We start from the raw sequence: 16,353 nt of genomic DNA on the forward strand, positions 1-16,353 counted from the left end.
AGCACTTAGCTGAAGTGTTAGATAATGTGTCTTTATAATGAAAAAATAAAAAATTTTTCTCTTTAAGTAGCTTACTACTTAAGATGGTGTAAATCTCAATAATCTTCATGAGAATCACAGTTATACTCTTGAGTAAAGTTCATGTCAGAGTTGAAGTTGTTTAGTTTGAAAAAATGACTTGTTGGTGATTTTTGGTGCTTAGTTTGTCTCTGGCATTAAAACCTATTTTTTGGTCAAAGACTGATAATAAGATATGGTGTATAAAGCTTTTCCTGAATGCCTGATCTGCTTGTGTTTGTGTTTTACTGCTAAACTGAAGCTCTAGTGGCTTGCTTTGTACTGCAGTGGGATTGGGTAACACTGACAGGGGGTTGGAATAGTCTGTAATGAAGGACTGGAATTAGGGGTTCTGGGGTGCTAACTTATTCAGTTAATATAGTTTATGTAGAAAAAGGGATGTGTCTGCACTGGCTGTGGTGGTGTAAGCTGGTTGTAAAGGCAAGCTTGGAGTACACTCTTAAAGGCCTTGTAACTCGAAAGTAATTGCAAGAATGTGTATGGTATGCTTTGGAGTATCTGATCTGAATAAGGAGCTCCTTGCAGTCATCTGATGTTTATAATATATTCGTTACTTTCAGGTTAATATTTAGGAAGTAGAAATTCTCCTAAACTCCCTTTACCCACATGGGGCAAGAACAAGTATTTAGTGTGTCAGTGTGCTTCTGTAGTTGTGTTATCCTAATTTTCTTTGGCTTTACAAATGGTACATTTTCCCTCATTTTGTTAGTGAGATACTGCTACAGAAAATATTTTGTAGTTCACATTGTTCCTGTTGGTTCTTACTTCATTGCAGAAAGAAGAACTGGTGATAAACTAATGTTAGCAACCTGCATTTGGCTTTGATAATAGGTAGAGTAGAACCATCTTGCATTGGAGTTTCTGTGTTACTCTCCCATATGTAAGCCCAAAAATTAAACTTAAATGGACTGAAACACAAAGAACTGTCAAAATAGGATATCTTGTGATCCCTTACTTTTGCAGATGTGCTGGTAGCGGTCGAGGCTTCATTTTTGTCATCATCAGGTCCAGCAATAACAGGTGTGAGGTGGGAGGAAGAGAGGCCTGTGATAGCCTGGACCTTTGCCCCTAATGTGGTTGAGAGTCACCTCTGCTGTTTTCTCCAGTGGTGCTGTCACTGCAAAGATGATGATTCCTCAGGATATGCTGTATTTGGGGGCCATAACTTGCGACCTTTCATTGCCTTCAAAGAGTTCTGTAATAGTTGACCTTCACTTTCATATGGAGGATTTACTTTGACATTAATATTTTGAGCTAGACTTGCTGTTCATTGCAAACAAGCTCTTCAGCAATGTTTTTACAGCACCTGTTTAAAAACACATGGAGTTAACAAACTGTTTGTAACATACTTAAAATCTTGTGTAGTAAAACCTTGTCTTTCTTGCCAAGAAAATCTTTAAAGCAAAGATGCTTTAAAAAAATTGAAACAAAACCTATTGCAGCAGTGAGTCCGTGATGTATGCTGGGTGGAGCTGAGATGTCATAATTTGTCAGGAAAATATTCCTGCCTGTGAGTTCATGGTTAGTCTGGAGACACAAAAGATGTCAGAGCATGTGAAATTGTTCGTCCAAATTTGTAGCTGCTCTCTAAATATTCCAGCTGTTTAGTGGCTTTTTTATAAGATGACTTCTGATGAGATTTTTTGTGCTGTACAAGTCAGTTATCTGAAGAACTCAAATTCTTTTTTCTGGGATTCCTACATGTAATACCCTCACTGGATGGGTGGGTAAAACTGTGGCTAGGTTAGGGAGAGGAAAAAGCTTTTTGAGGAGTTGCATGTAAGTTATGCCAAGCCATGTCTTTGAAAGGGCAAAAGCATGTTGACTGTAGTTTCAAAAATGATAGAAAATACTACAGTACTGAAAATTGTTGAAGTTCCCACACTTGCCTTTTGGGTTTGAAATTGCTAAACTTTCTCTTCTGGCTAACATCATAAGTAACTCCTGTTCAAAATGGTGGAGAACATGCACATCTTGGTTCTTTTATGTGCTGTTTTTGTGGTCCCCTACAGCTAGACCTAAGTTAGCATTCTTTTCTTGATCACTGGGTGGTTGGAATTGCAAGAGAAGCAGGTGTGGCGCAGTTCTGCTCCTTGGTGGTGCTGGGAAGGGCAGGGTGAAGCTTAACCTCTTCTTGTTCCTGGTCACAGCAGATGTGGGTTGTGCTGTCCCTCCTTGGGCACTTTCCAGCCTTGCAAAGGTGACAGATTTTTCCCCCTGTGCTGTGTGTGACTCTCCTGAACTCTGAGTCTTAAGCACAGTGTATCCCAGCACTCAGCCAGAGTAGTATTTTTCAGGAAACTGGAATGGAAGTAGACCATATATGGAAGTGCATGTTCTTTATAAAGTTTATAAAGTCTGAAAGTCTCTTTTTTGACACAGAAAGTACAAAAACATAGATGCATTTAAAATGCAAAAAGTCTATGATCCAGCTCTTTATTCTCTAAGGAATCAGGGAAGACATTCTGAGTTAAGGTAGGTGATGCTGTCTTTGGTGGATACCTACAACAGCTGTCCTCATGCTGGCATGCTTGCAGTGTTTCAGCTCTGTATTTTTGTACGAATTTGTAATGTATGGGCTATTTTTTTTCCCTTTTTCTTTGTTTCTAGATTTATTTTTATTCTTGTGCAGACATGGGAAAACTTGTTCTTGGTTGCCATAATAATTATAGTTTTGTTGTGGCTTGTATTTATATTTTTTAAATTGGTGTAGTTAATTTTAACTGTTGCAGGTGGTTTCAGGGAAATTAGGTGAGAAGGAAATGATTGTGGTTTAGTATCATTTTTGACTTCACCACCTGTAGATCTAAAGGATAACAAAAGCCCCTAACATAAGCAATTGCTAAATAAGGTTTTTATGCAGAGAGCATACACTCTGGTATGCAGTTTTTGGGAAATTAGTCTTCAGGTAATCTGTATCTTCACATGACCTTTGTGACACTCTGGGTGAAGAAAATACCTGTATGAGGGAGAACCAAGGGCACAAATTAGGTAGAGAAAGCAGTCTCTGAAAGATTAAAAACAGGGGAAGTCCAAGCTCTGGGGTGAACCTCTTCATTTGTTATCTATACACATTGATAACAGCCATTGCTGTTAAATCAGGATTTTTAAACACCAACCTGAAAATCATAAGATTCATTATACCAATTGTCATGGTTTAGCATAGTTTGGGTTTTTAGTTAAAGACCACTACACCAATGAAATCAGAGTTTGAGAAATACAGTATAATACAGTAGTATAATTTTAAGTATTATAATATTCCACAATAACTTATTATTATATCTATTAACATATTATGTACAGCTTCAAAACTAATTATTTTATTTTTTTTCTTTATTAAATAGGTTCTGGTGGCAGGAGGAGAATACTGACCTGAGATGGAAGTCAAAACATCATTTAGTAAAGCCAGGAGGATTCCTGAGACTGTATCCACATTAATTAATGAAGAATTTGTCTTGGTTCATCAGAAATCCGAGGACACCTCTGGAAATGATGGAAAACCACAGCTAAAGGTTTGCTATGACTTTATTTTTAAATGTGTGGCAGGGTTTGTATTGATGAAAAGAGTGCATACTTGGTGTGTGCTTGGTGAGGAGAGTCTTGGACTGTAATTTTTGTCCTTGCTGGCTACCAGTGAAACTAACAGCTCAGATGAAGCAAATCTGTCCAAAAATGGCAGTTCAGGTTTTCTTTCAATAACATCTTCGGAGGTTAACTTTGTTATATTCTGTGGATCTATACATTAGTAAAGGACTTTACAAAGAATGAGCTTTGGTTTAAAGCTTAATATTCTTTATTGAGGGATCAGAGACTCTGTTAAAAGCGTGTAATTAGACTATATAGGAATAGATTGCAGAGGGTATTGGACTTCAGTTTCTGATTTAGTTTTCCTGCTTAGTGCTACTTTAGGCACGATTACAACCTTTCCTAAAAGCTTTCTACCTCTAAATAGCAGAATATTTTAGCACTTGGGTGGCAGCTGATTGGTTAAATACAAATTTCTCCACTCGAGCTGCAGTAGCTGATGTACTGGTTTTGGTCTGCTTGGAACAGTAGGAATTTGTTCCCCCTGCAACGACAGTAAGTACCTAGTCTGTCTTTGCAGTACTCTTTGGCAGTCATTTACAGCTGATAATTTGTGCCTGTGTTAGACATTATCTGCTTCTTTAGTCTGGAAAGGGGCTGGTGAACTGGAGGCAGAATCTGTGATGCAGCTTTGGCCATGGTTTTCTTTTGTCTGAAAAGCTGGTCCTTGTGAAAGACACTATTTTTCTTTTAGGGAGTGTGTATCTCCAGGTTTTTTTTTTTTTCATTTCTTTAGGCTTGCACCACTCGCATGTGTGGGAAAATCTGTGAAGCAACTGAAATGGACTGGTTATGACTAAGAAAGTAAAATTTTCTTTAAGACTAATCTGTAGCAAAGTCTGTTGACCTCTAGTCTGAATGGAGGCTCTAAATACACAAACCTGTTATTCTAAGAGAAGTCTGTAGTTTTTTGATGGATGGTTTTTGGATTAGCAATGAGAACGTGCATTTTATGTAAGGGGATGTGACACTGGATTATATTTGATTCAATTTTGTTGATTCTGGGTTGGTTGTTTCATTCAGCAGCGTTTCTTAACATTTGCATTTAGTAAGGCAGTATGTTTGAAAAATAATAGTGAAAATAAAACTACAGGTACCTTCAAAAAGTAATTTCCTTCTGCTTACAGGTATTTTCAAATGGAGATGAGGAGTTGGAGAAGGCAATGGAAGAGATCCTGCGGGATTCTGAGAAAGACCAGTATGTCACTGCACTCCGAGAAGGTTTCAGTGATGCCAGTGGCCAGGCAGCTGCAGATAGGACAGCAGGACAAACAAGCCAGCCCTCTTTGCAGCTGGTTTTGGACCCTTCTACTACAGGTATTGTCTGGGTGCTTTCCCCCTTAATCACACAGGGCAGGTTGTTTCTTTATGCAGTTTCAAGTTAACCCTAAAGTGAATACAAATCTTCCCAGAGCTTCCTTCCAAAACTATGTTGGTGAATACCTTGGGGCCTCCTCTTATTTATTAGTTGAAGATTATAGATAGGAATAGATTATCATCAGATTGATACCCTAAGGTGCTCTGCTTTGGTCAAGATAATGTTCATTTTGTCTTCAGCCAAGGGTTAGTTGGGACTAAGGATTGTATGAGTTGCTGAGTGGACGATAGTTGAGGTGGATGTGCTGCTGCTGGAGCTCAGGAAGGTTCAGGGCAGTGTTCATTGATGGCGCTACCTGCAAATGAAATACACCCTGAGCAAACTGATTAAACTGTCCATCTCTGATCTTGTCACCAGGTAACAGCAAGGCTAGCTTTGGATTTGATATTTGCTTGGAATGATGGTGGTACTTCCCTGGTATTTGAAGTTTTCGTGAAAGGCGGAGGACTGACAGCTTTTAATGTAAAACTATACTGTATATATTTTATGTAAAATATATTGTAGCTTTTTTAGAGATAGATATAGATATATATATAGATATATAAATAAATATATATATATATAAAGCTACAATATAAAAATACATGTATTCCGTTACATATATTAGGAATACAAGGCTGTGGTCATCTCTGTGTGCCTTGAACTACAATTCTTTTTTCCTCAATAGCATGCAGGGCACTTCTGTGGTATTCTGTCAGCTAATTCTCATAGCATCTGTTGGAAATAAAAGAAAGATGTTCTTGTGGTAGAATAAGATAGATAGTTTGTATGAAATGGAAACACCCATATCTCAATTACATGTGTGCTGTATATCTGAGAAACTTACCTCACTGTCTTCCTGTTTGACATTCTTCAAACAGAACACACCCTTAGCATGAGTGAACAAAGAAATACTTGTAGATGTGTTTCTCTTGCCCCATTCCAGCCCCAACAGGAATAATTCAGTTTCCCTGCCTTCATGATTCTAAGTATTATGGCAGTATCAGCCCTGGTAATAAGAACTAGAAGTAACAGGGCACAGAGGGGGGTCGGGACTAGGTGATTTTCAAGGTCCATTCGAACCCCTTAACGTTTTATGCTTCTGTGATTCTGTGACTGCTTAGAAAGATTTAGAATGTCTGTGCTGTGTTCCAGTGGTGCTAAAGAGAATCAAAATGCAATTTGTCCCCATGCCACACTTGGAAACATGAATTAGAGTAGACTTCACAGTAATATTAAACTGCCAAATGGATTTCTTGCTATTGGAGCTGAACTGTCTACTCTCATGTCCGTTCCTGGAAAATATAGAAGATTTTGCCGTGGAACTCATTGGAAAAAAGAAACATGTACAAGTAAAAGCAAATGGCTAAAAAGTGGTTTCTTCATTTTCAGAAATCTCTGCACCAAGGGCATCTTCTCCCAGTGAACCCCTGGAAGAGGACAGCGTGTTGTTTAATAAACTGACTTACTTAGGTTGCACCAAGGTGTCAGCCCCACGGAATGAACCAGAAGCTCTGCATGCCATGGCAAACATGAAGTCCTCAAGTCAAGCCCCTTTACCTGTAACGCTCTATGTTCCAAACATTCCAGAGGGCTCTGTAAGGTAACACACAAGGGTTCCATTTGTTGCTTAAGCAGACACATGAGAAATGGTTTCTGAGTTTGTTACTTGCACAGGGAAGTAGAATTGCTGGATTTGTGCCTGAGGTTCTTGCTGAAGACAGTTAATTTTGAGAAATTCCTCTGAAGCAACAAAATGTGTGCTCAAATTTACCATGCAGTGCATGGCTGGTGGTACCAGTTGCCACACAGTGTCAGCAAAAGCATTTTACCTATGTATCTCTTTTTACCTTAATATCTGTTCAAATATGATAATAAGAGAGCTACTGGAAAGGGAGAGCTGATAATACCTGTGCTCTCCTGACCTCCCTAGTCTGTCCACACTTCCAAGGTACACGTGTTGCAGGAGTCCTTCTGGCCTTCGGTTTGCTGCAGAAGTGTCAAGTTCAGACTCTCCCATCTACGTTGCAGAGTTGAGATGCTGGTCTTTGCTTCCAGTCATTGCTGTGCAGAAGGCAGCTCTGACCTGTGTCTGCCTCGTGATGCACATGCTGACAGTCTCCAGATACTAGAAAAGATTTACTTTCCCCATGTGAGAAGGGTCTTTTAATTGGTGGTGAGAGAGTGAAAGGTTCTTAATCAGAGTGCACCAAACATGCACCGGTAGCATTCTTGCATCCAGAAGTAGGGAGCATCTCAATGTCCAATTTGTTTAAGCTCTGATACCAAGGTATTTGAAGGATATGATTAGATTTCCTTTCTTGCTCAAGCTGTGCTTATGGATTGACTGTCACCTTGTGGAGAAAGAGAAGGACCTTCAAGAATCTGTATTATTTTCTTCCATTTTATTCTTTGAACCCAATTTAAGTTTCATTTGCCATTAGAAAATATTTCATTTGTATACTTCTACTATGGCAACAGTCAGCCAGACATAAGATGTAAGGTGTTCTGTGCCATTTTTTGTACTCAATGTGGCCATTCAGGAGGGTTATTTAGCAAGTGAAACAGCAGGTTCCTTTGATTTTTAATGTCAGAGGATATCAGTAAATGAGGGACTGCCTATGGACCTGCACAGAACTGGAAGGGTGAATCCATGTGTGACATAATACATTCCATCAAAGCTTAGGTGATACCAGTGTTGGCTTTTAAGAGTGTGTCCATTCCTGGTGTCTAAATACTTGTCCTGTGAGTTTCCAGTTCTCATGTCCCACCAATATTACAGCATGCTGAATCCTCCCAGGGCTTCTCTTACCTTTAGATTAGTCCTGTATTTTTATTGTTACAGACTTGGGATTTTAGGTGACTGATGTTTATTGACCCTTGATGTGAATGTGCACATGGACGAGTAGTGAAAAGACAGAGGAGAACACTGTGGCTCTAACTATTACTCTTTAAAAGTCATTATCCACCAGTCTGTTCTGAAACACCGCTCTCCTGCTTCTAAGTTTCTGGAATATTCTTTGGGTTCTGTGTTTGAGAATATTTTAAATTTTTGTATGAGGTCTTAGATGGGTGATGTGGCAGCGTTTGCTAAGCTATGTAGTCCTGTTGATTCCAAAATTGTTTTCATAACAATTTCTTAAACAGGTATTTAAATTCCTTTATAATGTTGCATTTTCTCTGGTCTGTATACAAATCACATTTTCATGGTTTCTGTGGTTTCTACATTTCTTCTTTCATGTTTTTCACAAGCAGTGGCCATTGCTTATGATACAGAGGTACTGTATTTGTCTATATTATGGCATATAAAAGAAATTCAGTCAGTGTTACAACCAGAAACATTTACATCTTAGCTGTGTAAAGCATAACATTTCTGTTCCTGCTGTCCATCTCATCTACTCGAATTTAGTAGTATTTAGAGTTCAGATGGCTGTTTATCTAATTGCAGAAAAGCCTTTTAGGTAGGCCTGTCTGTTTTACTGACCTGTTCCTTTGATCTTCCCTGTTCCTTTTCTTGCAAGAATAATCGATCAATCGAGCAATTTGGAGATAGCCTCGTTTCCCATCTATAAGGTGTTGTTCTGTGTGCGGGGGCAAAATGGGACTTCAGAGAGTGACTGCTTTGCATTTACTGAAAGCAGCTGTGGCACAGAAGAGTTCCAGATCCATGTTTTCTCCTGTGAGATTAAAGAGGCTGTAAGTATTCTGTGTTGTGCAGTCCTGCCTGGGAAAAAGGACCCAAGCAGTATTTGAAGAGGTCATTCCCAATGTGGAAATGGGAATTATGTATTTTTATATTTTATATTTCATATAACATATGAAAAATATGTTAGCACATGTTCATGAATTTTGAATATTATTACAATTTTAAGTTTTTGCTGTTAGTGTCTCAACAACATTCCAAAGTGCACTGTAGTGGGAAGATCTGGAAAGCCTCATCTGGGGCTTTTGCAGGCCTCATTTGAGTCTGTTTCATACTGAAGTTGTGATGTATACCTTTTGAATTACGGAGAACCATGTTACGATACTCTCCCCTAGATATTTTAGGAAGAACTGTGTGACAGTTTGGGAGAAAAGGACTTTCTTAGGGCGGAAAAAGAGAGGTTGAAAAAGAAGAAATCTCCTTGGGTTTTGACATCTGCCAGAGCAAGCTGTATGTTGCATTGTTAAAAACACAGCCTGAGAAGTACGTTGTCCAGGTCCTCTAATGAGCTGCATTCCTAATCTGTAATCTAATTTATATTAACTCACTGAGCGTGACATGAGCAGGGAATGTGACAGGAATGGAAATAGGAGATGTTGTTGTTGAAATGGCTTGGTTAGTGAACACATCATGTTGAGTGCTTTGTGTTACATGAGGCATGATTTGTGTTCAGTATAAGAGGCAAGTGATGTTGTGACCTTCAGAAACATCACAATGCCTCGTTAAAAAGACCCTTATTTTCCATCAAAATACTAATGGTTTTGCTTTTCTGCAGGTCAGCCGAATTTTGTACAGTTTCTCCACAGCATTCAAACGTTCTTCCAAACAAGCATCTGATCATGTGAAGGACTTTGTTCTTCCCACGCCAGATAGTGATGTGTACACTTTCAGTGTCTCCTTAGAAGTCAAAGAAGATGATGGAAAAGGAAATTTTAGGTAATCAGAATGGGAAGGGAAAAGTGGGAATGTCTTTGGAAAAAGCACACAGCTACTTTGCACATGCACAACTACTGTGTTGCAACAAAATTCGTTTGACCTCTTTTCATAAGCAGACAAGCTATAAATAGGAAGTTGCTCTTTTGATGTTACAATTTTCTTCTCTGTATTTTTTCTGTAAAAAGATTAAAATTCAGGATACGTTTTTTCAAGTTAGTTTCTTTTCACTACATCATTTCTTTTAGGGATGCTCAATGTAGGCCTGTGCAAATGGAAAAGATAGTAAGAAGTCTGTTAAAAACTTCAGTCAAACCAAGTTTCTTGAGTAAATGCAGTCTAGTGGTCTCTTTTTTGGATTTTTTTTAAACCTAATGAGTTTTGAATTAATTGAAAATTTAGGAAATGGAAAATCTTTTCTGTATTTAACAGTTCATGTTCTATACCTGCTGAAGGATGTTTCTATTCTTTTAGCCCTGTGCCAAAGGATAGAGATAAATTGTATTTCAAGCTTAAACAGGGAATTGAGAAGAAAGTGGTGATCACAGTTCAGCAACTCTCGAACAAAGAACTGGCCATTGAAAGGTAAAAATCTTACAAAAGTGATGAAGGTTAGATTTTTGAAAGAATGGTATTTAATGTAGTTTTCTCTGACTTTGCAATTTATGTGATAGAAAAAAGAATGTACCAATAACACCAAATATGATTGCACGATGGAATTAATGCCACCAGATGGCAGTCTTATCAAAAGAGTAACAACAGGAGAATTCAGTTCTTGTGAAAAGGAAATGTAAGATAACAAGAAAACCTGCCCCCAAACCCTCCCAAAACCTGACTGATCTCTTGACTTGGTTTCAAGCTTTTACTTCAAAACAGAAACTAAAATTTTAGACAAGTAGACAGTATTTTAGACAGTGTTTTTGTGTTGTAAACTTAGGCTTTTGCTACTCATTGACTTTAAAAAAAAATATCTTCAGTGTAATTTTAATTTAAATAATTTTGCCTTCAGGATTCAGTTAATGAGGAATTTATGAATAGCATTTGATTATTGCTTTTCTCCCCAAAGTGCAACTACTTTTCTTAGAAATTAGCTTTTATTTTGGTGACATTTAGAATATTCAATTGGGATGTTATTTTTATCACCACAAGCTTTGCTGTGAAAAAGTTACTTACTTGGAATGACATACATGGGCTTGTAAGTCATTTTATGTACTTAACCCGATAATATTAAAATTCAAAACTGGTGAAAGATGAATGCAGGTTACATCAGACTGAGCTTCTGAGCATTTTAATGTGTCTTCAAAACTATTTTGAAGTGGAAAATACAATGCAAAGAAATATTTCTAAAGAAATTTGGTCTCTGGTCTAAAGATTTCAGTAATCTTTTGTCGTGGTTTCAGGAGATCAGACTTGGTTGCTGCTCAGAGAAATTGCCCCCTCCTGGTGTTCAGGCAGAGCCTAGGGTTGGGTCAGGGTGATGGAGAAAGTTACTCTCGTGCATTGCTTTGGCCCTTCCTGCTCTCATGCCCTGTTTGACCTGGGCTTTGCCAGTTTGTATTTGGATCAAAGCAGCTAAAGAGATGGTGTTTGCTTCTGAGTCATGTGTGCCCCTCCATAGGATCAGTCCCACAGTGGGGGGCAGGTCAAGTCCCACTTGGTTATAGGATTCCGGAAGAAAATTCTGGTTAATGATCAGGGGGTTTAAGGAACTTGTTCTGAAGAGTGAAATAGCCTTTCATTCTGAGAGATGGAAGGATTGATACTCCTCTCAATGCAGTGGTGTTTAGATCCAGTTTGCTACCACTCATACGCGAGAGTTAGTCCTGAGTTATGTAGGTATACCTTAGGTTAAAGTCTAGGCTGGTATCCTTAGAACTGAATTACAGAATATTGGTTGGTTTCACATCAGTAGTGGAAACTCTTAAAGATCACAGAATACCAGAATGGTTTGGGTTGGAAGGGACCTTGAAGACTACCCTGCTCTGTCATGGGCAGGGACACCTTTCACTAGCCCAGGTTGCTCCAAGCCCTGTCCAGCCTGGCCTGGGACACTGCCAGGGATCCAGGGGCAGTCACAGCTTCTCTGGGCAGCCTGTGCCAGGAACTCACCACCCTCAGAGGGAAAAATTTACTCCCAATATCTCATCTAATCCTGCCCTCTGACAATGTGAAGCCATTCCCCCTTGTCCTGTCATCATGTTAACTTAATACTATCAGCCTTGTGCATGGGTAGCATTTGTATTTTTATAAATGAAAATATACATTAGTGAATAACAATTACAGTTCTTTTTGTTTTTTCCTGCTGCTCTAGAAAGTAGTGGAGTATGTGCAGTTGCACAGAGCTGCTCACTAGCCAGTTTCAGGTGCAGAAACCCAGCAAGTCTGAAGTGAGACCGAGGCCCACAGTCTGTACAGGTCATTTTGAATCTTGGGTGTGTGGTTGAGCCTCCTCATGTTGGAGGCTGAATGTGTTGACAGCTGTTCCTGTAAAATCCATCTTCTGCAAGTGAGGGTCCTGACCTGGTTTGAGCTGATTTTCCTTTTTGAAATAAGAGGGAGAAGCCCTGACTCTTCTTGCAGCAGGATGCTGCTAGGCGTCATAAGTCTCTGGTTCTGTGAGAGGCAGGGGTTAGTTGTTCCTGACTCCCATTCTTTTGGAAACATACTTCCCCAAAATTTTGGCTGTCATGCATCAGAACTTCTGTACATCTGAGCAGTGCACAGCAGTAGGATCTGGCAGCTGTTGTCTTTGAAAGGCACAGATATCTTGCCTGCCTCTGGATCTTGGCCTTACGTGTCTCTGTAGCAGCTGTACCAGAAGCTGGTGACCCCCCTACTTCATCAATTACAGCTCTCTCAGAGCTATTTCTGCCCCAGGGACAGCAAGTAGTATCTCTGCTGTTAGTTTCTGCCCACTTTAATTAGTCCCTCAGAGAATCTGGTTTGTGTGGCTAAATCCAAGTCCTGTATCTGAGCTGCCTTGGGTGCTTTCCATGGCACTGCATTATGGATATAGATAAATCAAAATTGTTGTCTGCTGCTTTATTTACCACTTAGATTTGTATGATTCAAAAAGTATGGAGAATGGGAAGTACAACTGTGGATGTAAGATCCTGTTAAGTGTAATGAGGTGGCAAAAGAAAGCCATATACCCCTAATGTAACAGGGGAAAGCTAGGTGGTGTAGTAAGTGCATATCTTGAGACTCCTACAGTTAATAGTGTTATTAAAATTTTAGTTGCTGGTTTTCATATGTCCAAGCAATATTGTTCAGCATATTACATAATTCTGAGAGTCAGTGAGAAAAAGTGGTTTGATTATCAGAGAACCAAACAGAAGAAAAGTTCTTGAAACAAAACCCTCTGAATTACAGCCCCAGTTTTCCATAATATTTCAAATTGCACTTACTTTCAATTTTTTTTTTGCTTTTTTCATTTGAGATCTAAGGTTTTTAAAAACCTGTGCAAATATGTAGTTCTGTTTGGTGTTTTTATTCATAATGGAGTATGTTCAAAGGAGAGAAAGATACAGATGATTTACAGAAACCTCAGACCTGGATTTGTGCCTTCAATAGGCAGGAAATTTGAAAATCTGAATGTCTGAAGAATTTTTGGGTTTGTTTTGTTTTTAGGGTTGGGTTTTTTTTCTCTCTTAAAAATATCAAGAAAATTATCTTGGAAAATGATTGGACTGGAATTCTAGAATTCAAGGCCCTATATAGCACACAAATTCAGATTTTAAAAAATGAAGAATGAAGTCATAAAATTGAGCAAATTGTTGTTTCTTGTTTATTTTTTAAGGGCCCATGATGCTATGTGGTTTTTTTCAGCAGAGCTATTATGAGTGGTAGAATGAATGAATTTGTATTTTTTCCTATGATTGCATGAGAACAATTTTTAAAATGACCTGGGGAGACAGTGAATTTCTTCCTGCCAGTCTCCACCACTAATGTATAGGAATTGTTGATATCTTTGAACTCAATATTATAAATGGTCTTCAGGAATAATTGAGTTTTCACAGGTCCGATGCTAATTTCTGCCATCCTCATTCTGGAAAATAATTTCATTGTCTTTTCTGTAACATGTATTGTGTTGTTTCCCGAGCGTTGCCATAACAATAACAAACAACTTCTCTGAAAGGTACTCTTAAAATTAGAAGCAGTAGGTGGCTGTCCATTATGTTCAAGCAAAAACTTTTGTATTGTGAGAAGCTAATACATGTCCTTTGTTTCCTTTTATGTTTTTTGTTTTAAATAAACTTCACAGGTGCTTTGGGATGTTGCTAAGCCCTGGACGAAATGTGAAGAACAGTGACATGCATTTACTAGACATGGTAATACTTAGCCCTAATAACCTGTTAAATAAGATAAGGTGATTTGGAAAAATAACCAAAAAACAAATAAACCCCAGCAAAATGAGCTTCTGATATCTTGTGCTGTGTTTGTGTTTCTGTTTCTTAAATCCTGGGATTTGATATCTGCAATCATAAGATGGACAAAACATTTCAATTAATGTCAAAACCTGGGGCATCTGGCTTTTATTGAATTAGTGAAGCAGAGATTAGGTTGTTACAAATAACTGAGCATTCTGTATTGTGTTAAGCATGCTCCCTAAAAATTCAGAGCGAATAATTGCTTTTATATTTCAGTGCCAGGGGAGTGCTCTTATTTTTCCAGGGGGCTGAAACCTTTGCCTTTATTTCCTTCATTTGATTTTAAATTCTTGCCCAGAGTTTGAAGTATTCACTTGTCTTCTATGATTTTCGGTTTCTGAGAGTTGCTTCTGAGAGAACTGCAAAACAGTGTGATATTTTCTGTGATAATACCAGTTTACTGTCTCTCTGTGGATAATACAGCCATTTTCAAGTTATGAAGTGCTAGAGCTAAGCCCATCAGACCTTTTGTGACTCTACAGTTGTCCCAGTTTTGCCTAGTTCATTTCTGTACTCATGCTGCTGGTTCTATCTATCGGTACTTAGTTCTCTTGTCAGACTCATTTATTGGCCTGATTGTATTTACTAGCTCATCCTTTTCCTGGTTTTATTTGCTGAAATTAGTTCAGTTTTTCCCTTTTTATTATTTGATTATAAAACTGAATAAATTATGATGAGTTTTGGAGTGGTGTTGTTCCTATAAATCTGTGTAACACCTCTTTACTGTATTTGAATTCTTGTCTTTACTCCACCTTGAATTCTCTCTATGTTCACACTGCAAGGACGTTTTAACTGCTGGATGTAATGAGTTGTTAGTTCATTTCTTGACTATAGCACAGAAATAGACATTTGTGATTTCCTTTCCACCTCCTTTCTCCATATGTAAATCTGGAGAACTAGTCACTTTTATTTCTCTTAACTGGGTTGCGGAGAGGGAACATCAGTCTCCTTTCATCTCTAGAAAGGCTGCCAAACAGGCCTGTTGGATCCCTAGGGACTGTTGCAGAAAACTTGAAGCATGTGCTTGCCTCATACTAGTAGTAGTTCATTCCACTTAATTCATTTTCTCTAAGGTTCCTAGAGCTGTTTCTCATCCCCGTGCTCCATCTCTTTGATCTCAGACCACAACTGTAATACAATCCTGTATGATTTTATTTTTAGGAATCCAAAAGAGTTCTGATGGGAAGGCTTATGTCATTACTGGAATGTGGAATCCTAATGCACCCATGTTTCTAGTACTTAATGAGGAAACTCCTAAAGGTAGTGGAATGTAATCTGTGTGTTTGTTTCACCCAGCAGGGGTTTGGTGTGTGTACTCTCTCCTGGCAATCACGGTGCATGGCTAAGTACATGAACCATTATGTTCCAAGAGTCCATTGCTGGGAATTTTCCTGCATAAACATGTGCAACACAGAGTTGTGAAGAATTGTTCACAGAGCAGTGTGGTGCTGATGTGGAGGTGTGACATTAGTGTGTGGGGCTGATGTGCCTGTCCCTGGTTATCAGGACTTTTTGGTTCTAAGCATTTCCAAGTTGTTTTCTACCCATTGTACTCAGCAAAGCAGTGTGAATAGCAGGCGTTGGGGTTCTTCTCCTTCTAGGTGTGAGCTGATTACAAATAGCATTTCATCCCCTGCCTCTTGGGGCACCTGGCAGTGATGCATTCAAGTGCTTGATGATATAGCACAGTTTCTTATTGCTGGAACTTACATCCTCTGATGGGATTTGAAAACTTGGAATGTAAATCTGGAGTTCGTTTTCTGTCCCAAGGTAGAGCTCACATCAGCTTGCTTAAAGGCATGTCTGAGTACCTAAAATCCTGCTGATGGATTTTCAAACCACGTTATTTACAGAACTCCTTACACAGTGTGACCTTGTCCTCTGCATGCTCCTTTCGTTTGATGGGGATCATGTACCTTAATGGTGTTTGCTTGGTGTGATGTCTTGCCCCTGTCTTTAAAACAAGAACATAATATCTTTGTTTTTGAAGTTATCAGAGTTCCTCGGTGCACTGGTTAATGCACACTTTCATTCTGTGCAGCAGACACGGAGGGTGTAGAACTCAGGCAACTAAACCAGGTGCAATAGAACCATTAATTAAACAGAAAGGATTTTCAGTTTGAACAGCAGTGTGCAGTTTGAACCTGACTAAATGCTTCTCATTTTTGTGTTTCAGATAAGCGTGTGTTCATGACTGTGGCTGTGGATATGGTCGTCACTGAAGTAGTAGAGCCAGTCCGGTTTCTGCTGGAGACTGTTGTGCGTGT

General features: G+C 38.8%; 1 protein-coding gene across 1 annotated transcript in view; it reads left to right on the forward strand.

Moving 5' to 3' along the window:
- Nucleotides 1-16,353, forward strand: part of RABGAP1L (RAB GTPase activating protein 1 like) — a 242,971-nt gene that overhangs the window by 18,444 nt on the left and 208,174 nt on the right. The window contains exons 3-12 of the mRNA XM_008636116.2: nt 3,423-3,590; nt 4,791-4,980; nt 6,413-6,623; nt 8,542-8,716; nt 9,499-9,659; nt 10,131-10,241; nt 13,921-13,987; nt 14,588-14,624; nt 15,248-15,346; nt 16,263-16,353. The exon at nt 16,263-16,353 is cut by the window's right edge and continues 73 nt beyond it. Coding sequence (XP_008634338.1) covers nt 3,456-3,590; nt 4,791-4,980; nt 6,413-6,623; nt 8,542-8,716; nt 9,499-9,659; nt 10,131-10,241; nt 13,921-13,987; nt 14,588-14,624; nt 15,248-15,346; nt 16,263-16,353 — 1,277 coding nt within the window. The 5' untranslated portion in view covers nt 3,423-3,455. The remainder of the gene's footprint in view (nt 1-3,422; nt 3,591-4,790; nt 4,981-6,412; nt 6,624-8,541; nt 8,717-9,498; nt 9,660-10,130; nt 10,242-13,920; nt 13,988-14,587; nt 14,625-15,247; nt 15,347-16,262) is intronic.

The sequence above is a fragment of the Corvus brachyrhynchos genome, unplaced genomic scaffold (assembly GCF_000691975.1).
Source record: "Corvus brachyrhynchos isolate BGI_N302 unplaced genomic scaffold, ASM69197v1 scaffold466, whole genome shotgun sequence".
Classification (NCBI taxonomy): domain Eukaryota; kingdom Metazoa; phylum Chordata; class Aves; order Passeriformes; family Corvidae; genus Corvus; species Corvus brachyrhynchos.